Below are 25,579 nucleotides of genomic sequence, written 5' to 3' on the forward strand. Positions count from 1 at the left end.
ATAAAGGAGGGGAGGGTGACCTGGGGTGGGCCCAATGTAATCACATGAACCCTTAAAAGCTGGGCTTCCCTGCTGGCTCACTGGTAAAGAATTCCCCTGCTAAGGTAGGAGATGCAGGTTTGATCCCTGTGTGGGGAAGATCCCCTTGAGAAGGAAATGGCAAGCCACTTCAGTATTCTTGCCTGGGAAATCCCACAGACAGAGGAGCCTGATGGGCTACAGTCTACGGAGCTGCACAGTCAAACACAACTTATCAACTAAACAACAATTCACAGGCTTCGAAATTAAATTAGAATAAATTCCAAATCCCTTACCTCTGCTTACAAGACTCTGTATAACCTACCTCCTACTTCCATTTCCACCCTATTCCCCCACCTCCCCCCTTCTCTCCTCTCCCTAATGCCTTTGCATTGTCTGTCTTTCAGTTCGAGAACTCTGCTCCCAAATCTTCAAATGACTGCTCCACCGTTATCATTCAGCTTTGGTGTAAATGTCACATTTTCAAAGAGATCTTTCATCACCACCAAATCAACACTGGTACTGTCCTTAAACATTCTATCATATATACTGTTTTCTCCTCAAAACATTTAAGATCTAAAAGGCTCTATGCTTCTATCTGTTTGTTTAATTTCTGGTCTGCCTCATCATCATTTCCAAACTAGAATATAAATTTCATGAGGATAGGAACCTAGATTCTCATGCACTGCTGTTGCCTTCACACCTACAACAGTGTTTGGTGCACAGCAGATATCCAATAACACTGTTGAATGTATGAATGCAGATGACACAAAGAGGAGTAAGGTATCAACTTACAAATGTGCGCAAGAGAAGTTTTAATACAAGGTAATATCTGTATCAAAGGATGAGATCTGATAATTTCTGGCTAGGCAATTAAGAAGGAGTTCAGAGAGAAAGCAGCAAGAGAACTAGCCTTCAAAGAGATTGAGGAATATTTTACAGCAGTTTTATATTTTGTCTGGTAGGTTAAAAATTTTAGACATCTTCTTATAGGCAATGAAAAATATAGACGTTTCAAATAAGGAAGGATACATGATTATGGCAAGATTTACAAAAATTAACAGAACCAGTTGATATTTCTTACTCTAGAGAAGAAATAACCAGGCGTTATAGGCATATACTACTAATTTATAGTTAAAATTAATGACCAAAGGCTTTTTCAATTGAAAACATAGTAACAGGAAAAAAACAGAATTTTACACTCTATAAGAAATTTAACTGTTTTAATTAGTCTTATTTTGAGATAATTTTGACAGCATACTTACTAATTTATGTTGTTAGTAAGACAAAAAACTAAAAAATCACCTTTGACAATCATTTTACCCAATTAACAAATATTCAAATATCTCCTGATTAGTAAAGGAAACTTTTTTCCTAAATTATTAATGTGCTCTAATCTGATAAAATTCCAGTTTCTGGCCATCCAATGTTTTAAGCTATCCTTCGTCTGGAGAAAAAAAATTTTGATTAATTTTTTAAAAACTAAATGTTTAAAGCAGAATTTTATGTTTGCCCATGTGTCTTTTTAAAATTATGTCGTTTAATGTTTTTAGCTTTGATCTTTTCTAAAAACCTAGAACAGCTATAACACTGCTCCCAAAGGTACAATTTACAATACAAACTTATAAACCTTCCTTCATAAAGATGAGATTTCAACACTAAAGAGTTCAGGGACTTAAATTACCAAAACAGCACCAAATGTTTATGGTATCACTGTGAATTCAAGAAAAAGGAGCACACAGAATGAGTTTTTAAAAAATAGCGGTTTTTCCAAAACATAATTAAAACTACCATCACCTTAACATTTAAAATAAAATACTTAGATCACTTGGCCAATCATTTATCAATTTATAACACACAAATAAGCCATCAAAATACATTTGATTTGATAATAAAAAATCCAATTTTTAAATTGACATTAAAAATAAAATCTACTGTATATGCAAGAATAAATTTATGGCCTGATAATGATGTTTATTTATTAGAACCTCAAACCAAATACTTGGGTCAAGACTTTTATTCTTAAACAGTATCCTCAAGTTCTTACCTTGGATGAGAAAACAATGACTTTTTCAATACCTTATATACTGACTGCAGATAGCATTGCCTAATTCTATATTACCATTTCCTGCTTTTTTAATATCGTCCCTCCCTCCTGCTTTATGCTGAAGTTTAGCATGTAAGGCAATGCATAGACTATAAAATTATTTCACTTCTGAATATCTGAAGATAAATGTTTTCTATTACAGGGTAAACAATCCAAATTTATTCTTAAGTAAAATGACAAAACAAAATCTACCTGGCATTACTGGACTGTGTCAATCAAATCAGAAACCTCTGGGTCACTTGGACTACTCACAACAGATCTAATATACAGATTCATTTTAAAGATTAAGAGAATGAATCACAATAAGAGTTCAACATGAACACTTAACATTATACTCTAAAAGTGAAAGAGAGAAAGGAAAATCAAGGCAAACTAATAAATTGAATTCCTTCTTTCAATATAGATTAATGTTTTTAAAACTAAAACTTTATATTTACTTCATACATCTTTTAAAAAACTCTCTTTGCCAAGTCCTGTAAGATCGGTAGAACTGTAGCTTCTACACTGCTTCTCTTCTATTAAAATAGAAAAAGCAGCACTGCTTCTATCAAAGACCATGCCCCTAACGTGGGCATGGAGTCCAGCTATTCTTGTCTTTTCAGAAAACCATTGACTAACCCCTCTGTCTCCTGTATAGTCAGTTTCCCCTCTTCTACTGGACCATTATCGTGAACAAACGTGCTCTATTATTACACATCTTAAGAAATTCCTCGGGACTTCCCTATAGCTCAGATGGTAAAGAATCTGCCTGCAATGCAGGAGACCTGCGTTCGATTCCTGGGTCAGAAAATTCCTCTCTTGACCTCAGCTCCCCTTCACCTCCACCCTGCACCCCCCACCAACTAGATATGACCATTTCTTTGTTCTACTCACAGGAAAACTTCTTGATCTAGTGGCCTTCATTTCCTATCTCTATTTTCTCACCTTTAATTCACTCTTTAACCCACCCTATTCCTAAAAAATCTCCTGAAGCTCAATTGTCAAGGTCACTAATGACTACCCAGTGGCCTAATTCCATTGCCCTCATTTTAGAACAGTAACCTCTTGGGAACATTAGGCCAGGCAGACCACTCTCTTCTACTTGAAGTAGATGTCATCTCTTGTCCTCTACGACATGTTCTCCTGGTTTTCCTCTTCCCTCTGATTTCCTCTATTGATTTGTCTCTTCAAGAGTCTTCTAGAACATGAGTGCCTGAGGACTTGTATCAGGACTGCTTTCTCTCCTCACTGTTTTCTCACCTACTCCCAAGGCTTTTAATGTCATCTAATGATGTTAAATCTCAAATTTAAATCCTAACCCTCTTCTGTGAATATCTATCTATTTTTCACTTGGATATCTGATACAGAAAATAAACAGATACTTGATTCACAAATTTCCTGTCCCTCTCCCTACCAGACTTAAATCTTCAAATTCTTACTCCTCTGAAGATTTCTCTCACAAAGAATACACGGACAGTTTTTTTTTTTTTTTTCTCTCTTACACTGGCAGCCTTGTTCTTCCATACTATTACAGCAGTCTAAGTATTTATGTGCTAAGTCACTTCAGTTGTGTCTGACTCTTTTGACCCTATGGACTGTAGCCCACCAGGCTCCTCTGTCCATTGGATTCTCCAGGCAAGAATACTGGAGTGGGTTGCCATGCCCTCCTCCAGGGGATCTTCCCGACCCAGGGATGGAACCTACGTATCTTACATATCCTACATTGGCAGGTGGGTTCTTTACCACTTGCACCTCCTTATTTTGTGAACAGTATAGTTGGAATTCATTATTTTCTGAATGTAAATGCCCATATACAGTCAAAGTTCTGAATGACACCTGGATCCAATGGCTAGATTAAAGCAGTAACATCAATAGATAAGGCAGGCAAAATTTCAGCACCATATTAAGGCTCGAGGATGTATGCTACAATTTCTAAGAGGAAGCTAGAATACTAATTCTTTAGATATTCCCAGATTATGTGAATTTTGTTCTTATCAGGCATCAAATACAACAAAAAATAAATCACTGTGAAAACATTGGCAAACAGGCATTTTCCTGAGCAATGCATAAATAATAGAAAAGTATGCAGCACCCTGAAAGTGTTAGACTTTTTTGAATAAATTCACCTTGAGATTATCATAAACACCAAATATAAGATTGCTGATCCAATCCTTATTTAAATGGGGAGAGATACTATAGCCACTTTCAAAGACTATCCTTAACAATCTTTAAATTCTGATATTCAAGCTTTCGCATAGTGTTCTCCTATGCTGAATGGAGCTGACCTGAGTGACCAATGGCTTCCCAGGTGGCTCAGCGGTAAAGAATCCACGTGCCAATGAAGGAGATGCAGGAGACTCAAATTTGATCCCTGGGTCAGAAGATCCTCTAGAAGAGGACATGGCAACACACTCCAGTATTCTTGCCTGGAAAATCCCAAGGGCAAAGGAGCCTCCTGGGGCTCCTTTCACAGGGTCACAAAGAACTGGACATGACTGAGCACACACACGAGTGACCAACAGAACACTGCAGAAGCGTGTGACTTCTGAGGTTAGGTCACTGTCAGACACTGTAGCCTCTACCCTGGTCTCTTGGACTGCTTACTGTGGAGCCAGCCTCTGTATTATAAGGACGCTCAGGTAACCTCATGGAAAGGTCAACATTTGGGTCCCAGGATGGCCTTTCCATAAGGTTACCTGAGTGTCCTTACAATGACTACCAACTTGCCAGCCAAATGAGTGAGTGAATGACCCCGGAAGCAGATCCTCTAGCCCTACTCAGCATTTGTTGCTCATGTAGACAGAAAATAAGCAAAATACACAGATTCTTTCACCTTACTGTAATCCGTAACAGAAATTCCTCATAGCCACCCCCTTGAGTAACTAGCAAATGAGCCATCCTTGTCAGATTTTTCCCAATTATCTTTAACCATGGGACCACTTCTGTTAAAGTCCAAACCAGAAGGACTTCCAAACTGAAGGACTAGGTAATCAGATTTAAGCAGAAAGCTGTTTATCCTCTTCCAGTATCTGCTTTGTAACTTTTGAAGTAAAAAACTGTTCTGGAGCTTGAATGACAGTTATCATTATGATTTAAAATTCATAAGTATGTCATGTTCCAGAATGCTACCTTTGGACGAAAACACAAATTAGAGTTTACCACTGCTGCTGCTGCTAAGTCGCTTCAGTCATGTCCGAGTCTGTGCGACCCCAAAGATGGCAGCCCACCAGGCTCCCCCAACCCTGGGATTCTCCAGGCAAGAACACTGGAGTGGGTTGCCATTTCCTTCTCCAATGCATGAAAGGGAAAAAGTGAAAGTAAAGTTGCTCAGTCGTGTCTGACTCTTAGCGACCCCACGGACTGCAGCCTACCAGGCTCCTCCGTCCATGGGATTTTCCAGGCACGAGTACTGGAGTGGGGTGCCACTGCCTTCTCCAAGAGTTTACCACAGTAGTATATATATTTGCCCATCTAACAAGCTGTATTTGCAAAATTTGGGTTTCTGTGGACTACAGTTGGAAAAACTAAACAAGAAACTGGTCACAGTGCTTACACTGTTACCTGTGTTAACCACACAGTGGTCGCCTCTGTGGAGGGGACATGTGTAACCAAGAGACGGGTGCAAAGTCAAAGTGTGAGTTGCTCAGTTGTGTCCGATTCTTTGTGACCCCATGGACTATAGCCCACCAGGCTCCTCTGTGCAGGAAATTCTCCAGACAAGAATACTGCAGTGGGTTGCCATTCCTTTTCCAGGGTGTCTTCCCAACCCAGGGACTGAACCAGGGTCTCCTGCATAGCAGGCAGATTCTTTTCCATCTAAGCCACCAGGGAAGAGACAGGGGTAGCAGATTTATTTTCATTTCGTTTTCTCTTGCAGTTTTTGATATGTATACTGCATGCCGGTAATATCTGCTCAAGGATATAAATCTTAGTCTCTTTTCCTGACAAAACTACATTTTTTAATGTTTAAAATAAGAGAAACCTAAAACAACTTCAGTACTTATTCAAAATCATGCTCATTACTTTTTAAATTCAACGAAGTAAGACATTATCTCAGTATCTTATTAGTGCCTACATTTGAAGCAAGTTACATGTTACAATGCTAGAAACAGCCAAGATGATATGACAAGAAACAATCTGGCTTTGATAACATAAAAGCAGAATATGATTTTTTTAAACCGTGTAGGTAGATCAGCCTTAGAAAACAATAAAAGAAAACTGGTGTTGTTATATCAATCCCAGACAAACTAGACCTTAATGCAAAAAGCACTTTCAGAATAAAAGAAGAATACTTCATAACAGTAAGTCACTAAGCAGATATAACTATTACACATCCATCTACTAGGCTTCCCTGATGGCTCAGCAGGGGAAGAATCTGCTGGCAACTCATGAGACACAGGAGATGTGGGTTCGATCCCTGGGTCGAAAAGATCCCCTGGAGAAAGAAATGGCAACCCACTCCAGTATTCTTGCCTGAAAAATCCCATGGACAGGGGAGTCCGGAGGGCTACAGTCTAAAGGGTTGCAAAGAGTCAGACATGACTGAGCAACTAAGCACAATGTATACATACATTCATCTACTAGCACTGTCTCAAATAAATAAAGCAAGAGCTGAGAGAATACAAGGGGAAATATATCTACAGTGGTAAATGGGATATTTTAATACACCCTTGTCTGTGTAATTGATACAAGCAAACAAAAGGTCACTTAAGATCCTGAAGATATGAAATACGGGATAAACAAGCAAGACCTAATGTAAATATATAGAACACCACATTCAATAACTGTAGAGAGAAAACAGTATACTGGGGCCACAGTGCAGATCTCAAATTTTAAAGGTCTGAAATCACTGACCTTTGAAACACTGAGATTGTTCTCTACTGACACTGTTATGTTGTTAGAGTTCTCTGATGACATTCTTATGTTGTTAGAAATAAAAAACATTCAAAAATAACTAGAAAATCTCCATGTGTTCAGAAATTGAGAAATATAATACATTCAACTTATACAAAAGTTAAAGTAGGTACCAGTGAAAATTAGAAAACATTTTAAAGTGAATTATAAAAGTACTACATATTAAAATTTGAGTAATTTAGCTAGCTAAAACAGTACTTAGAGGGAAATGCTTAGCCTTAAATGCATATATTTAAAAGGGAGAAATGCTGAAAAGTAGTGAACTACAAGAAGTTAGCAAAAGAACAAAAAAGTAAATCCCAAAAATAGAAGGAAGGAAATAAAGAGCAGCAATCAATGCAATAGAGAACAAATATAAAAAAAGGAATCAGCAAGATTCAAAATTTGGTTCCTTTGAGTGACTACTCAATTCCCAGGGAGACTGAATGAGGAAAAACAGAAGGTAGTTTTAGCCTATAACAGACACAAAAAGATAATTCTTTACTGCAACCATTAAATGGATGCTAATACTTATTATAAATAATTTTATGCTAGTAAATTTAAAAGTTTAGATGAAAAAGACAACTTCTTAGGGGGAAAACTACCAAAATAATCAACAGATAGAAAATCTGAGAAGGCTTAAAAATTAGAAATCAAAGTAGTAATTAAAAATCTTTCTACAAAGAAAATTACCAGCCCAGATGGCTTCTCGGCCAGATTCTCACAGAAATTTAACAGAACAATTCAGTCCTACTTAAACTTCTTCAGAATAGAAAATGAGGGTCAGCTCATTTTATAAAGCTAGTATGAGATAACCGTTGATTTCAAATTCTGACAAGGACAATATAGGCCACCTCACTGATACAAAACTATTAACAGACTATCAAACTGAATCCAGAAATACATAAAAAGAGTAATACTGTAAAACAAAATTAGGTTTATCTCAGAAATCAGGTTAGGTTTAAGATTTTAAATAACATATAATTCAATATATTAATATAGTGAAGGAGAAAATTCATATGGTAATAAAAAGCTGCAACAACAACAAAAAAAGCATTAAATTCAAAAAGAACAAAACACAAAATTCTTAGTAAACTGGGTACAGAACGGAACTTCTTTAATATGATACAAGGTTTTCACAAAAACAAAACGAAACAAGCTTTTAGCAAACAGACTTGGAGTGAAATGCTGAAAGCTTTCTCTTGAAGACCAGGAACCGGAAGGCCGCTCTGGGACGACGGCAGCGTTGTACGTCTTTTGACCTGAGGAATAACTCCATGTGTGTTTGCAGTAACATGTTAAGTTCTTCATGTTATTTTTTATATACACCTTGAAATATATATTAAAGATAAGAAAGAAATATTTGGAAATAAAAGGCTAACCTAGCCTATCACTCAAGCTTGGCAACTCCGTAGGTCCTAACCTCCCCCCCACCACCCAGTTAGGATTACTTTCACACCAATTAACATTTATTGGGCTTACAAGACATTGTACAATGTGGCAACATGTATCATGAACCTTAAAAATGTTTACGATGAAACCTTATTTAGTAACTCCATTGCCTATCATCCTATTCTAAAGAAAAAGACAAAGAGAAAAAAAATCCACGTGTCAAGACATTCACTGCCCACATGATAATAAAACAGAAAACCTAAACTAAATAACCAACTCCAGGAAACAATTAAGAAAAATAATTTTTACAATGGGATGATACAGTCAATAAAAATAAGATTTATCAAATATTCCAAGAAATGAATATAACCTAATTTAAAAAAATTAGATATATACACGTTTATACTGTAACGGGGAAAAAGCCCTAGGCACAAAGAAGAAAGTGAGAGACAGAGGGAAGAAGAGAGGGACGGAGGGTAATGAAAGCCGGAGGGAAGGGTTGGGAGAGACGAAAACTACACTGGTTTTCTTCATATGATCAGCTTATGAATGTCACCTGTACTTTTGTAGTTCCTGAATTTTCTTTAATGACTACAGCAAACTTTAGGAATGGGATACATAAGAACTGACGAAAGTAATCACAAACCTAAATAAAGTATCCTAAGTATTTTAAAAAGTTCCTTCAAAGGGTAACTTTAAAATTTCAACTTGTATCTCCGTACCATTTTATTCAGATAAATTATTTTTTAACATTTAAATTGTGTTAAGTCTATCATATGCTAATTAGCACAGAGAGAACTTCTAATCATAATTATATTTAAAATAATATAACTTAAAAATAATAATTAGATTTCCAAAGATACATCATCTCCAATTTTCTAGCTAGAAAGTGAAAAGTGAAAGTGAAGTTGCTCAGGCGTGTCCCGCTCTTTTGCGACCCCATGGACTGTAGCCTACGAGGCTCCTCCATCCATGGAATTTTCTAGGCACGAGTACTGGAGAGGGTTGCCATTTTCTTCTCCAGAAGATCTTCCCCACCCAGGGCTCAAAGCCGGGTCTCCCCGCGTTGCAAGCAGACGCTTTTCCCGTCTGAGCCACCAGGGAAGTTCCCTTGTGGCTCAGGTGGTAAAGAATCTGCCTGCAATGTGGGAGACCTGGGTTCAATCCCTGGGTTGGGAAGATCCCCTGGAGAAAGGCTGGCTACCCACTCCAGTATTCTGACCTAGAGAATTCCATGGACTATACAGTCCATGGGGTCACAAAGGTCAGACATGACTGAGTGACTTTCTAGCTAGCTGCTGCTGCTGCTAAGTCACTTCAGTTGTGTCCAACTCTGTGTGACCCCATGGACTGCAGCCCACCAGGCTCCTCCGTCCATGGGATTTTCCAGGCAAAAGTACTGGAGTGGGGTGCCACTGCTTTCTCCGGACTTTCTAGCTAACACCCCCATAATTCTAACCAGTTTGCTCCTTGACAGCTAAAGGAGAAAATGATCAACAAACAGGCTTCAGGCAATTATCTTTATAAAAACAAAATAATCGTTTGTCTCTTAACATAAAACTGTTAGTGGCTCCTTGGTTTTTTGAAAGCCACTTTCATCCTCAGGGCTGCTATCTCTGGTATTTTCTGACTGGTTATGAGAGATGTCACAAATAATTTTACATCAATAATAAAGTATAACTTTTTAAAGCTTATCATTAGAAATAATAATTTTATTGTTGTTGCTGCTGTTCTGTCACTAAGTGTGTCTGACTCTTTTCCGACTCCCTGAACTATAGCCTGCCAATCCATAGGATTTCCCAGGCAAGAGTACTGGAGTGGGTTGCCACTGCTTTCTCCAGGGGATCCTCCCAACCCAGGGATCGAACCCATGTCTCCTGTGTCTCCTGCTTTGGCAGGCGAATTCTTTACCAGTGAGCCACCACAGAAGCCATTCAGTATTGACTGAGCGTTTGTTAGGAGGCCAAGAACTAAAGGTATTGTGCTAATGAATGAAACAGTTGAAAATCATTAGATCACAGAGTTAAACACAACTGGCATTTTAGCATTTTAAAGCCTTGAATAGACCAACCCAACCCTACTTTGGATGACTTTCCATAACATGTTACAGAAAAACCCGAACAAACTTTGGCCAACCCAATACCTTCTCTAGGTCTCTGACTTTCTTTTAAAACACTCCAGGCTTTGCCTGCTGCCATACCTCTGGCTCGAGCTGTTCCCTTTTTTCTTCATTCATCAGCACCTGTAGAATGCTCACCGCAAGCCAGGCACTGTCCCTGACATGAGAGAAGGAAAAAGTCTTTTCTATTCTTTGTATCCTTTTGAAGTCCAGGTCAAGTTGCACTTCTTTCTCCAAGGGTTACTCACTATCTTCTCCATACTCGGAATGCTATTATTGTCCCAAACAGAAGCTCCCAATCTTCGATATAGGAAGCCATTTTCAACATCAAAGTGTTTCATGAATTCTATTCTCACTCCTCAGGTGATTTCATCTGGTCCCATGGACTGAAACACCATCTAGGTGTTTGATAATTTCCGACATTTATCTCTAGCTCTATCTCTCTCTTAAACTCCTAGCTAATATATATATACCTGTGTGTGTGTGTGTTTGTGTGTATACTCAACGTCTCCAGTTGAGTGTCTGATAGGCATTTCAAACAAAGTCACATCCACAACAAATCTGATTTAATCCTCCAAACCTGCTTCCCGCTAACCAGTACCCCTTGCCCCGCAGTTTCTATCTAGTAACATATACCACCTTTCACCCAGTTGCTCACATCAAACAACTCAGAGCCATCCTTTATTTCTATTTTCCTCACACCCCACATCAATTCCATCAATAAACTGTCATTACTTCACCTTCTAAATAGATCACAAATCCGATCACTTCTTTGGTCCTCCACCACTACCACCTTGCCCAAGCACGACATTTCCAACCTAGATTACTGTAAGTTTCCTAACTGATTTTCCTACTTGCATTCTTACCTCGATACAAATCAATTTTCCAAACAGGGCCAGAGTAATCCTCTAAAAATCAAGTCAAACCTGGATATTCCCATGCTTCACACCCTTCAGTGGTTTCCACCTCATAATAAAATCAAGTCTCTAAATGACCTCCAGGACTCTCCTTGGTCTCCCCTCCCCACCCCTGCCCCCTGACCTGTCCCGCCACCTCTCCTGCCACACCCTCCTTTCTCTCACTCTGCTTCAGCCACGGCCTCCCACATGCTGTTCTTCCAACATGCCAAGGACACTTCCACGTCAGAAGCTGCTGCTTCCTCTACCCGAACAGTTTCTTCCAGATAGTTCCAGGCCTTAATCCACTTCACTCAGAAAAGGGCTTCTCAAAAAGCCTTTTCTCACCAAACTACCTGAAGTATTATACTATCCTGTTACTTTTTAATCCCCTGAATCTATCTTATTCTGCTTCAAAACCTATTAGCTTCCTGACGTGTGTGTGTGAGACTGAGTGTGCACACATGAATAGTGTCTATGTCCCTCACTGATATTTAAGCTCCGAGAAAGCATAGCTCTATCTTGTTTACCATTGTTGTTACATTATGTGCCAACAGCAGGCTTTCAAAAATACTTGTTGAAAGAACAAAAAATGGTAACTGGTTTTAGTTTTGCTGAGAAAATAATGATGGAACACTACTAGAATTCAGTAAAGCTTTCAAATGAATCCATTCTCAATCACAAGAGCATTATACACATACTTTGGTGGTAGGAGTACAACGTTCATAATTCAGGGTTCAGTAACAGGAAGGAATGGGGACTTCCTATGTTTCTCTGCTGCTGCTGCTGCTGCTGCTGCTGCTAAGTCGCTTCAGTCGTGTCCGACTCTCTGCGACCCCAGAGACGGCAGCCCACCAGGCTCCCTCGTCCCTGGGATTCTCCAGGCAAGAACACTGGAGTGGGTTGCCATTTCCTTCTCCGCCCCTTCCCATATCCTTCCTTCCTGTCTCACTCATCCATAAATGGTTACTGTGTACCACTAAGTCAGAGAGTATTCTACACATTAAGAATACATAGACAATTAAGACAAATTAATGCATGAGACATATAAACATAATAACCATAGAATATGGCATGTAATAGAGTTTTGTAAAGTTGTAACATAACAGAGGAAGTAATCAACTTTTAGGGGTAGGTGCTCAGGGAAGTTTCAACAGTGATGACATTCAACAAATACTTGCAAAATCAAATAACAAAAGATATACTTCATTTTACTTTACATACAAAATGAGAGTATTGACTTTGAAAGTGCTACAGTAATTTGCTACCATGAGATAAGCCAGCTTGAGAATGAAACCAAAACAAGAGGAATGACAGAGCAGAACAAACCACAGAAACAAAGCCAAGTCCTTGATGGTCTCAGACTGGACGAAGCCCTAGCTGACGTTCAAGGACAAGATCTAATCATGCCCTTTACTGTGTGGGCCGTCTGAATTTGGTTTTCTGTCACTTGCAATGTAAGTATACAGATGAATCTCCATGAATTCTTTCAAAACCCAAAGCATTTGTTATTTCAGTGTTTAGGGGCTCTATTGGTATTTTGGAAGGGACAATTCTTGTTCTGTGGGCAAACATCACAGGACACTTGGTATATCTCATCTCTACCAGTAACTGGACCGGACCTCACAATCACTGTGACAACCAAAAAAACCAAATCCTTAGATTTCTAAATACCTCTCATCTCCAAGAACCACAAATCTATTCCCTAATATTGCTACATATATCCATTTCTCACAGTGCATGCGTAAATGCACTTAACAACCACCTTAAAAGAAGTGGAATATAACACTCAAATATACAAATTTTATATAATAATCCAATTTTAATTAGTCATTCATGACTATCTAAATGACTGATTCAGTCCTAAGTATAGCTTATATCAGCTCTTGAGATAAGCAGTGCTTTAAGTCTGCTACTACTGTCTGAAAATTCTCATTCATTTAAGCTTACTTCTCTACACAATACTATCAGTATATGTCACTGACAATGTTGGTTACCTTCCCTGTAGCCATTCATCTAATTTCTTCCTAGACTGAAATGCCAGACATTGTTTTTTCCAGTCCCCTTGCAACTAGGGCATAAGTAATAGCCTCTTGAGAAACCTGTATGCAGGTCAGGAAGCAACAGTTAGAACTGGACATGGAACAACAGACTGGTTCCAAATAGGAAAAGGAGTACGTCAAGGCTGTATATTGTCACCCTGCTTATTTAACTTCTATGCAGAGTACATCATGAGAAACGCTGGACTGGAAGAAGCACAAGCTGGAATCAAGATTGCTGGGAAAAATATCAATAACTTCAGATACGCAGATGACACCACCCTTATGGCAGAAAGTGAAGAGGAACTCAAAAGCCTCTTGATGAAAGTGAAAGAGGAGAGTGAAAAAGTGGGCTTAAAGCTCAACATTCAGAAAACTAAGATCATGGCATCTGGTCCCATCCATCACTTCATGGGAACTAGATGGGGAAACAATGGAAACAGTGTCAGACTTTATTTTGGGGGGCTCCAAAATCACTGCAGATGGTGACTGCAGCCATGAAATTAAAAGACGCTTCCTCCTTGGAAGAAAAGTTATGACCAACCTAGATAGCATATTGAAAAGCAGAGACATTACTTAGCCAACAAAGGTCCATCTAGTCAAGGCTATGGTTTTTCCAGTGGTCATGTATGGATGCGAGAGTTGGACTGTGAAGAAAGCTGAGCACCAAAGAATTGATGCTTTTGAACTGTGGTGTTGGAGAAGACTCTTGAGAGTCCCTTGGACTGCAAGGACATCCAACCAGTCCATTCTAAAGGAGATCAGTCCTGGGTGTTCTTTGGAAGGAATGGATGCTAAAGCTGAAACTCCAGTACTTTGGCCACTTCATGCGAAGAGTTGACTCATTGGAAAAGACCCTGATGCTGGCAGGGATTGGGGGCAGGAGGAGAAGGGGACGACAGAGGATGAGATGGCTGGATGGCATCACTGACTCGATGGACATGAGTTTGAGTGAACTCCGGGAGCTGGTGATGGACAGGGAGGCCTGGCGTGCTGTGATTCATGGGGTCGCAAAGAGCTGGACACGTCTGAGTGACTGAAATGAATAAGGCCAAAATGAAATCTGATACAGGCTTTCTGTGAAAGGTTTCATCAAGAGATGAGAGGGCAAACTTCCTCCTGTCTTTGGTGGTTGTGTCAGAATGTGCTGCCTGGAGCAGAAAGAGAAACATGCAACTATGAAAGGATAAACCTGAGCGCAAAGGTCATCACACTACAGAGAAAGACGGAAAGCACTTGGATTTAATCTAGAAGGGAAGCCAGTCTGAGCATGAAACCCAAATGGGAGGACAAAGTTTAGAGGAAAACGGAAAAACAGAACCTCAGTCCTGACTAAGGACTGAGGACTAAAGGACTAAACAAAGCTAAGTTTATGAATAAACCACCCTTTAAACTAATCCTACCTATGCACTTGCCAATTACCTGAGCTAATACACTTCTGTTTTTAAATCCTATTTGCATCCTAACTGATACAGGAAACGGCTATGTTTAGGGGGAAGAGCAATATCAAGACACTGCAGGAAATTTAAAGAAACTTTCAGAGACATAAGAGAATCAGGAACTATAAAGCTAAGAAACAAGAAATCAGATCATTTCATTCCTATAGAGTATATTTCAAAAGTGGTCTAAGAAAACCAAGGATGATTGAGATAAGGCCATTAGATTTGGTAATTAGATTGTCAAGATGACTTTTTAAAAAGCAATTTCAGTGCTGCAATGGTAAAAGAAGTCAGAGTGCAAAGGAAAGAATAATGTATACTTTTAAGAACTCCATAATGGACCAAAGCCTTGGAAAGACATGTAACGCGTGTTAAACTCCGTTGATTACAACTCTGTGAGGTAAGTATAACATTCTGTGCTGTGCTGAGTCGCTCAGTCTTGTCCGACTCTTTGTGATGCCATGGACTATAGTCCACCAAGCTCCTCTGTCCATGGTGATTCTCCAACAAGAATACTGCATTGGGTTGCCACGCCCTCCTCGTACAACATTCTACTTTACAGATAAAGAATACAGCCTGAGCAGTAATTTGCCACAACCACACAGACAGTAATGGGTTTCAGTAGACTTTAAAATCAGATCTTTGAAGCTTAAAAGTAAACGTTCTTCCTACTATATCCCGTCATGGATCATAGCCTTGTTGCAGTAAAGGGGCTTGTGTAACTCAATGAAGCTATCAGCCATGTTGTGCAGGGCCACCCAAGACAGACGGGTCACAGTGAAGACTTCTGACAAAACGCAGTCCACGGGAGGAGCAGACGGCACACCACTCCAGTATTCCTGCCGCAAGAACCCCACAAACAGTGTGAGGCAAAAAAAACATGACACCGGAAGATGAGCACCACCATCAAAAGGTGCCCAACATGCTCCTGGGCAAGAGTGGAGGGCAGTCGTTACTAGTTCCAGAAAGAATGCAGTGGCTGAACCAAAGCGGGAATGACGCTCAGTTGTGCGGATGTGGCTGATGGTTAAAGTCTGACGCTGTAAAGAGCAATATTGCATAAGAACCTGGAACCTTAGGTCCATGAATCAAGGCAAATTGGATGTGGTGAAGCAGATGGCAAGAATGAACATCTTACGAATCATTGAACTAATATGGATGGGAATGGGTGAATTTAATTCAGATGACCATTATATCTACTACTGTGGGCTAGAATCCCTTAGGAGAAAGGGAGTACCCCACTCCAGTACTCTTGCCTGGAAAATCCCATGAACGGAGGAGCCTCGCAGGCTGCAGTCCACTGGATCACTGAGGGTCGGACACGACTGATCGACTTCACTTTCACTTTTCACACACTGGAGAAGGAAAGGGCAATCCACTCCAGTGTTCTTGCCTGGAGAATCCCAGGGACGGGGGAACCTGGTGGGCTGCCGTCTATGGGGTTGCACAGAGTTGGACGTGACTGAAGTGACTTAGCAGCAGTCCTTATAGTCAACAAGAGTTCTAAATGCAGTACTTGGGTGCAATCTCAAAAAAAAAAAAAAAGAAAAAAAGAAAATCTCAGTTCGTTTCCAAGGCAAACTGTTCAATATTACAGTTATCTTAAGTCTATGCCCCAACCACTAATGCCAAAGAAGCTGAAGTTGAACAGTTCTATGAAGCAGAACTGCTGTAGTTCTCGAACTACACCTTCTAGAACAAACACCAAAAAAAGATGTCCTTTCCATCACAGGGGATTGGAATACAAAGTAGGAAGTCAAGAGACACCCAGAATAACAGGCAAGTTTTGCCTTGGAGTGCAAAAGCAGGGCAAAGGCTAATGGAGTTTTGTCAAAAGAACATGCTGGTCATAGCAAACACCCTTTTCCAACAACCAAGAGACAACTATACACATGGATATCACCAGATGGTCAATACCAAAATCAGACTGATTATGTTCTTGGCAGCTGAAGATGGAAAAGCTCCACACAGTCAGCAAAAACAAGACCTGGAGCTGACTGTGGCTCAGATCATGAGCTCCTAATAGCAAAATTCAGGTCTAAAGTGAAGAATATAGGGAAAACAACTAGGTCATTTAGATATGACCTAAATTAAATCCCTTATGATTATACAGTGGAGGTGACAAATGGATTTAAGAGATGAGATCTGGTAGAGAAAGTGTCTACCAGATTCATAACACTGAAAGAGGTTCATATATTTGTATATGAGTTTATTGAAAGCGGTTCATATGTTTGTATATGAGTTTATATACAAAGTTCATCACCGTAAAGAGGTTCATAACATTGTATAGGAGGCAGTGACCACAGTACTCCGAAGAAAAAGAAATGCAAGAAGGTAAAGTGATTGTCTGAGGAGACTTTACAAAGAGCTGAGGAAAGGAGAGAAGGGAAAGGCAACGGAGAAAGTGAAAGATATACTCAACTGAATGCAGGGATCCAGAGAATAACAACAAGAGATAAGAAGTCCTTCTTAAACGAACAATGCAAAGAAATAGAGGAAACCAACACAATGGCAAAGACTAGCGATCTCTTCAAGAAAACTGGAGACATCAAGGGAACATTTCATGCAAGAATGGGCACCATAAAGGACAGAAATGGTAAGCACCTAATAGAAGGAGAAGATATTAAGAAGAGGTGGCACAAATATATAGAACAGTACACCAGTTGGTGTGGTCACTCACCTAGAGCCAGACATCCTGGAGTGTGAAATCAAGGGGCCTTAGGAAACATTACTACCAACAAAGCTAGTGGAGGTGATGGAATTCCAGTTGAGCTATTTAAAATTCTAAAAGATGATGCTGTTAAAGTGCTGCACTCAATATGTCAACAAATTTGGAAAATTCAGTAGTGGCTACAAGACTGGAAAAGGTCACAGCTTTCATTCCAATCCCAAAGAAAGGTAATGTCAAAGAAATGTTCAAACTACCATACAACTGTACTCATTTCACGTGCTAACAAGATAACGCTCAAAATCCTTAAAGGTAGGCTTCAAAAGAATGTGAACCTAGAACTTTCAGATGTACAAGCTAGGTTTTCAAAAGGCAGAGGAACCAGGGAGCAAACTGCCAACATTTGTTGGATCATAGAGAAAGCAACAGAATTTCAGAAAAACGTCTGCTTCTGCTTCACTGATTGTGCAAAAGCCTTTGAATGTGTGGATCATAACAAACTGTGGAAAATTCTTAAAGAAATAACAGTACCAGACCATTTTACCTGCCTCCTGAGAAACCCATATGCAGGTCAAGAAGCAACAGTTAGAACCGGACATTGAACAACTGACTGGTTGCAAACTGGGAAAGAGTACAATAAAGCTGTATATTGTCACCCTACTTATTTAACTTATATACAGAGTACATCATGAGAAACGCTGGGCTGGAGGAAGCACAAGCTGGAATCAAGATTGATAGGAGAAATATCAACAAACTCAGATATGAAGATGATACCATAAGGGTATCATCTGCCTTCACTCTAAGGGCAGAAAGTGAAGAGGAACTAAAGAGCCTCTTGATAAGGGTTAAAGAAGAGCATGAAAAAGTTAGCTTGAAACTCAACATACAAGAAACTAAGATCATGGCATCTGGTCCCATCTCTTCATGGCAAATAGAAGGGAAAAAACTGGAGGCAGTGATAGATTTTATATTCTTGAGTTCCAAAATCACTGTGGATGGTGACTGCAGCCATGGAATTAAAAGATGCTTGCTCCTTGGAAGAAATTCTATGACAAACCTCAGCAGCATACTAAAAAGGAGAGACATCACTTTGCTGACAAAGGTGCATATAGTCAAAGCTATGGTCTTTCTAGTAGTCACAGACGGATAAGAGTTGGACTATAAAGAAGACTGAGTGTCAAAGAATTGAGAATTGTCGTGCTGGAGAAGGCTCTTAAGAGTCCCGGGACTGCAAGGAGATCAACCAATCCTAAAGCAAATCAACCCTGAATATTCATTGGAAGGATTGATGCTGAAGCTGAAGCTCCAATACTTTGGCCACCTGATGCGAAAAGCCAACTCACTGGAAAAGACCCTGATGCTAGGAAAGACTGAAGACAAAAGGAGAAGGAGGTGACAGAGGATGAGATGGCTAGGTAGTGTCACCGACTCAACGAACATAAATTTGAGCAAACCCCGGGAGATAATGGAGGACAGAGGAGTCTGCCATGCTGCAGTCCATGGGGTTGAAAACAGCTGGACCCCACTGAGCAACTGAACAACTATACCAGGCTCCTAGGATTAAAGAATAAAAATACAGTGGCACAGCAGGCTCAAAATTCAGACTGGCTTCTGTGAGTTGCACGGCACACAGCACTGTGTTTGGCAGCTCTGGCAAAGATATATTTAAGCGTGTATGTAGGCTAGAGAGAACGAGACTTAAAAAGGAGTGTTAATGGATAATTACTGAGAAAGAAAGATAGAGAGGGATATCATGGACACATCTGGAGAAGGTTGCTCTTGAAGAAAAGGAAGGAGAATTCCTTCTTTTCAGAAAAGGGTAAGTAAAGAAATGATATCAGGATAGAAACGATTATACCTCAGATGTTTGAGATTTTTCTCAGGAAAGGAAAAGATAAAGTTACTTGCTATAAAAACTTTCATGAAGTAAGACAAAAAAAAACAAAAAAAAAAAACACAACCGACATTAAAGATTTGGAAGATAACAGAACACTAATTGGTATGAAAACAAACCAAAATCCTCACACAACTGTCTCCTGTATCCTTCACGGATCAAAAAGTGATGAGGCCTGTTCAGAATTGGGCACTAAAAAGATAAACTGACATAAAGTTAAGTATTCTAAGGCATCAATGACAGGCTGGTAAAAACTGACGACCATGGGACCCTGGTGACAAGGGGAGGCAAATGCAAAGAGCAGTAGGCTAATGAATTGAATGAATTGAGACACAAAGATGGCAGGGCTCCTAAAGAAGAAGGGAAGAGAGAGAAAACAGGTTCCGTAAGTGTGGAAGAGTGGATTGTTTGTGGTCAGACAGGTCTTGACACAATGCCTCAGGCAATGAGCTACTGATTAGGGCTCAGCACTATCCTTTCAGCTAAAAGCACAGAACTGAGAGACAATCACCTCTAAAGACACGCAGTCCTTGGGTGCAGGAAACCAAGAGCCTTCCCCGGTGGCCCTAGTGGTAAAGAACACACCTGCCAGTGCAGGAGACTTGAGAGGTGCGGCCCAGCCCCTGGGTCGGGAATACCCTCTGGAGGAGGAAATGGCAACCCACTCCAATACTCTTGCCTGAAGAATTCCCATGGACAGAGGAGTCTGGCTGTCCACAGGGTCGCAAAGAGACGGACATGACTGAAGCGACTCAGCACAGCAACAAACAAGTGAGTGAGTTTGCCCGTACAGGAATCAAACATTTAAAATATCTCCTCTCCTTTTAAAATGAACAATTCTATCTCCAAATTTAAGAAATTCATCAAGAGGACAAAAGTCTACAATAAAGGTTAAGGCAGATGTGTGTCAGGAGGTAGAACGAGAAGTTAAATCTGTCAGGCCAATTGTAACCCACCTGTTAAAGATTTTTAGCACAGAATTCCAATAAGGCAACAACGGTTTGTGCTTTAGTAACTCTGGAGAGCACCTAGGATGGCTTCAAAAAAAGGATATCACTCAATTTAATTTTAAAAGGTCCACCTACTGCAATCTCAATGGACAAGCTATCATTTATATTCATAATCTCATGTTTTGCCATTCTGCTGCTCTTGACACATTATCCAATTATAGGAAAAAATGGGAAAAATCAGACATGGCAACTTCCTCCACTACTACATCCCTCCTTCACTTTGTGCTTTTTACACCATTAATTCTGACTACTCTTGCCCTAGTAATTAAAGAAGAAATGACACTGGCACAACCTAAATTTTGCAGAAAATATCAAGTACAATAAGGATCGTCAAGTAGTACTAATAACAATTGAGAATCCAAGAAATTTGATAAGTTTCAAGTTTAAAAAGCGTTTTCTCCATTTTAGTCCTTTCCAAATAAAACAAAGGGCTCGGACAACACAAGATTTTGAAGCTTCAGTGGACAATTTAGGCTAACAGTGAATAAAATAATCACTAAAATCACTGATCCCTTCTTGGGCTATTACATTTCTTACCTTCATAAAGCCTTCTTTTAAAACAGGACCACTTCTCAATTCTTTCCCTGGATCTAGTATACATATGTCCCCCCGCCCCCCCACCAAAGTTTAGAGACCTAAGACTTGCTGTAGTCAGAAAAGGATTAATTTAGATGAAGAATCACTTGCCGTCACTGGCACCATTCCTCAACTTTGCAGGAGTTCGATGGTCAAATTCCCAAAACCATCCCAGTCTCCTGGGGCCTGGATTCCCCCAACAAGATGAACAAAATCCACTGGCGTCTGGATAGCAAGCTTTTCTTTGTAAGTCTATAAGCCAGGGTAAGCTTTCCAGACAGTTAAAAGACTTCTCAAGGAAGCAAGAAGGTCGAAACCAGGAAGACGGGGAGGTGACTAAAACAGGCAGACGACCCACCCACCTAACGCAAAGGAGAGACCGCTTGCAAGGGCTGACGCTTCAGCAGGAGCCAGGAAAGGTTGCGGAGGGCGGCCGGCGCCGCGACCCCCAGCCCCTGGGTGGGAATGGAGGGCATGCAAAGCCAGGGGCCAGCCGGAGGCCTGGAGCGGGGCGCGGAGAGGGGGCGGGACGTGGAGACAAGGGAGCGGCAGAGTCCGGCTGAGCACCACCAGGGTCTGAGCCACGGCGTGGCAAAGCCGAGAAAGCTTTGCCCAAAGAGGAGACACCGAAGCCTGCATCTTCACCCACCTGCCAGACGCTCGCCCCGCGGACAGAAGCACGGACGCAGCCCGGGCGCTTCCTCTCCTGCCGGACACAGCCCCTGCCGCCGCCGGAGCTCCGGGACCGGACAGCACAGGGCGGTACCGAAGCAGGCAAAGCGGCGACCGCACTCGAGCAGAGGGGGGTGTACATAGGGGTCGCTCAGGCTCGGGAAGGCAGCTCTGTGCTTGACCTTCCTCACCGGTGGCCAACGGCGCTCCCTGGGAACAGCATCCCGCCTCGGCCCGCTGCGCCCGGGCCTTCGCCCGCGGCTCCCCCCGGCAGCGGCCGGGCTTCCGGCGGCCACACCCCGCCCCCGCGCTACTCAGCCGCCGCCATCTTGTCGGAGGCGGGAAGACCGCACTGCGCAGGCGCGCGCCGAGGCTGCCGGCTCCCCGAGCCGCGCCGCGAGGGAATCGTAACGCGCAGGCGCGCTGCCAAGGCCGGCTTCGGCACCGCCGTCTGCTCTCTTGCACCGGTGCTGCCAGGCTTAGTGGGCCAGTCTCAAACTGTACTGCAGCCGAGTTAATAGACCCATCTGCGCACCCCACAGCCAGTCATTGTGTAAAAACCTATCTGTATGCCAGGTCCCGGGACAGGCGCTGGGGAAAGATTAGTAAAACGCGGCTCCAGCGCTAAAGGTGTTCCTAAGCTAGTGAAAAAGGACGGGAATGAACGAGTGATTTCCACAGTTCTTGTTTTTACCTGCGCGCCACCTTCGCTCTTTTGCCCCTCCAATTTTAACTGAAAACACCTCTTCCAGGAAGTCCTCGCTCACACAACTGGGCCAGTTCTAACATCTTGCGTTACCTCTTTAAGCTTTATTTCATTCAACATAAATTCAACAAGTAATATTTGAGTTTCCTTTATATTCTAGATATGATTCTGGTTATAGCGATAAGGAAAATAAACTCATGGGACTTATATTTTAGGGGAGAGTATAAAACAAACAAAAAGAACTTTTAGAAATCAACAAAATAACGTTTGATAGTGATGAGGGATGGGAAGAGAAAAAAAACCACCAGAAGTTAATGTTGGGTGAGGGGTGGTACTTAGCGATCTCTCTCCAGAGATGACACTTGATCTGAGGCCTGACTGACCACAGGGGCCAGAAGTCATGAGAATCATCTGGGCAGAGTGTTCTCGACAGAAGAACAGCAAACGCAGCAAACCTCTCATTCTTGAGGTGGGAATGAGTTCAGGTCAGTTCAGTTCAGTCGCTCAGTCGTGTCCGACTCTTTGCGACCCCATGAATCGCAGCACGCCAGGCCTCCCTGTCCATCACACCGCATAAAGGACAGAAAGGATAGGTGATATGGTTGCCTGGGGAGGATATGAGGTTGGGGCAGGGGGAACAGGGGCAATTTAGGTAGGGCATTGAGCCCATGTTAAGAGCTGGATTTTTACTTCATGGTGGCCCCTCTATCTTGTTGACACTGCCAGAACTACTCCTCAAACACTTCTAGCTCCTGACTGCCTCATTGCACATGCTGATTCCACTTTCTTGAAGACACTTGCTCTTGTTCTTTACACATCTAGCTTCTCATCTTTCAGGTTTCAGTTTAAATGTCCCCTCAGAAAGGCCATCCTTCCTAAACTAAATATCCCACCTGCCCTTGCATTAGTCTCCACATTGCACCTGATCATTTCTTTTAGGGCACTGAACATATTTCTCAATTATCTATTCATTGCTTCTTCACCATTCAGTTCACTAAACTGAATTCCACCAGGGAGGGAAGATGTTTAACTTACTCCATGCCTAGCACCATGCCTGGCATGAGTGATCACTCAATATGTGTGCTGTTTTTAGGAATGTCCAGTTTGTCAGCACTTAAGGCAATGGCACCCCACTCCAGTACTCTTGCCTGGAGAGTCCCATGGACGGGGGAGCCTAGTAGGCTGCAGTCCATGGGGTCGCTGGGGGTCGGACATGGCTGAGCGACTTCACTTTCACTTTTCACTTTCATGCATTGAGAAGGAAATGGCAACCCACTCCAGTGTTTTTGCCTGGAGAATGCCAGGGACAGGGGAGCCTGGTGGGCTGCCGTCTTTGGGGTCGCATAGAGTTGGACACGACTGAAGTGACTTAGCAGCAGCAGCAGCAAGTAGTCAGTGGTATACTACATTGTTTTACACTGGTTTTTAAACATAAATGCAAGTCATTTCCTGTTTATATACCCTTTGCTAGATTATAAATAAGAACTTTGGCAAAAGAGAGAGAGAGGAAGAGAATGAGATGAAGAGGAGGTGACGGGGTAGTGGGCAAAGATTGTATTTTGCATATATTTGCAGGACTGGGAGTGGAAGTCTTCAATTTAGTGAAGTACCTATTATATGTGTCCTGCATTCAGCTAGATACTTAATTCTCACTACAGCCTTGCTAGGTAGTTATCCTTAGTTTTATACATAGCAAACGAGAGAGATTAAGTCACTTGCCCAAGGTCCTACATTAAGAGACGGTGCCAACCATAAAGTTCATGCCCTTCCCTTCTAGAGAAACTGGATTTTGAGATGGGTTTATTTGGTGATTTGATTCTGTGTCATTCGCAGGCTTTTATTAGCCATTTCAGCCACTGCCATTTAAGAATCCCAATCATACTGCTGTTCTTGTATAGGATCTCAACAAAGGGCCTGATTTGAGATTGCTGTGATTTTTTTTTTTTTTTCCTTTTGGACTAGGGCAGAGCTCATTTTACCATTTCCTTTTCATGTCTTTTTAAAATTTGTATTTTTTTAATTAATAATGTGTACACGTTTGATCAAAGGAAAAGAGATACAGAAAAATGGGTGCATTTCCTAAATGCTAGCTGCATCCCCTTGGTTAGGCTTGTTACTGTATGACTAACTCTTTCATCTAGGTCCCAAGTAGTACTTTAGACATCAAAGACAGTTCTCTGGCAAAGAGTGACATCCTCACCACAACAATAACTTATCCCATTTACTCATCAAAATTATACACCATCATTTCCCTCTAAACAGGATAGCTGGGACAAGAAAGGATAGGGCCGCTATCCTGTATCCAGGGCCATTCAGTCTTTAGATGAAGGCATTCAGCTTTTTTAATATCATTAACTCATGATAGCATACACTTGTCAATCAAACCCAGTTAGTCCATAAGCTAACCAAATAGTAGGTGGGAATACATACTTAAAAAGATTCTTCGATCTTCTACCCCACTGTAGTAGGACTCCTTCTTGGAATAAATTCTGGAATCAAGGCAATGTCTTTGGTTTCTCTGGTATGCTTTCCTCATGGTTACCATCTGTTATTGGTTAATCGTTCCCCCACTCCTCAAAAGATATGTTGAATTCCTAACCTCAAGTACTCAACAATATGAACTTATTTGCGAATAGGATAATTACACATGTAATTAAGTTCAAATGAGGTCATACTGGAGTAGGTGGACCCCTAATCCAATAACTAGTGTCCTTATAAGAAGACAGCCAAATGAAGAAAGAAACACACAGGGACAAGGCTGTTTGATGGCAAAGGCAAAGATTGGAGTCGTGCACCTGCAAGCCAAGAACACCAAAGACTGCTGGCTAGCCACCAACACTGAGAAACAGGCAAGTGAGGATTTCTCTACAGATTTCAGGGGAAATGCAGTCCTGTCAAAACCTTGCTCTCAGATGTATAGCCTCCAGAACTGTGAGACAATAAACATCCATTGTTTTAAGCTACCCAGTTCGTGGCACTTTGTTATAGCAGCCTTAGAAACTAATACACCCCACTGTCTCTTCATATGTGTGTGTGTGTGCGTGTATGTGTGAGGACTTGAAGTAGAGGAAAGAGACTCTCAGGGCTTGAAGCAGAGGAAAGAGATGGGGATGGGCTGCCCACTATAGTACTCTTTCCTGGAAGATCCCATGGGCAGAGGAGCCTGGTGGG

At 41.3% G+C, this 25,579-nt stretch overlaps 1 protein-coding gene across 8 annotated transcripts in view; it reads right to left on the reverse strand.

Moving 5' to 3' along the window:
• The window catches only part of APC (APC regulator of WNT signaling pathway), a 131,681-nt gene extending 109,613 nt beyond the window's left edge, over window positions 1-22,068 (reverse strand). For 4 of the 8 annotated variants that reach the window (XM_070377183.1, XM_070377181.1, XM_070377179.1 and 1 more), the window contains exon 1: window positions 21,680-21,817. Coding sequence is in view for 4 of the 8 variants with exons in the window: in XM_070377180.1 (XP_070233281.1) it covers window positions 21,680-21,844 (165 nt within the window). In the remaining 4 variants the exon portion in view is untranslated. Of the gene's footprint in view, window positions 1-21,679 lie in introns of all 8 variants that reach the window. The other 4 variants (XM_070377180.1, XM_070377175.1, XM_070377182.1 and 1 more) reach the window with 2 other exon arrangements.
• Between the last annotated feature and the right edge of the window lie 3,511 nt (window positions 22,069-25,579).

The sequence above is a fragment of the Bos mutus genome, chromosome 10, assembly GCF_027580195.1.
Source record: "Bos mutus isolate GX-2022 chromosome 10, NWIPB_WYAK_1.1, whole genome shotgun sequence".
In the NCBI taxonomy this organism is placed as follows: Eukaryota; Metazoa; Chordata; class Mammalia; order Artiodactyla; family Bovidae; genus Bos; species Bos mutus.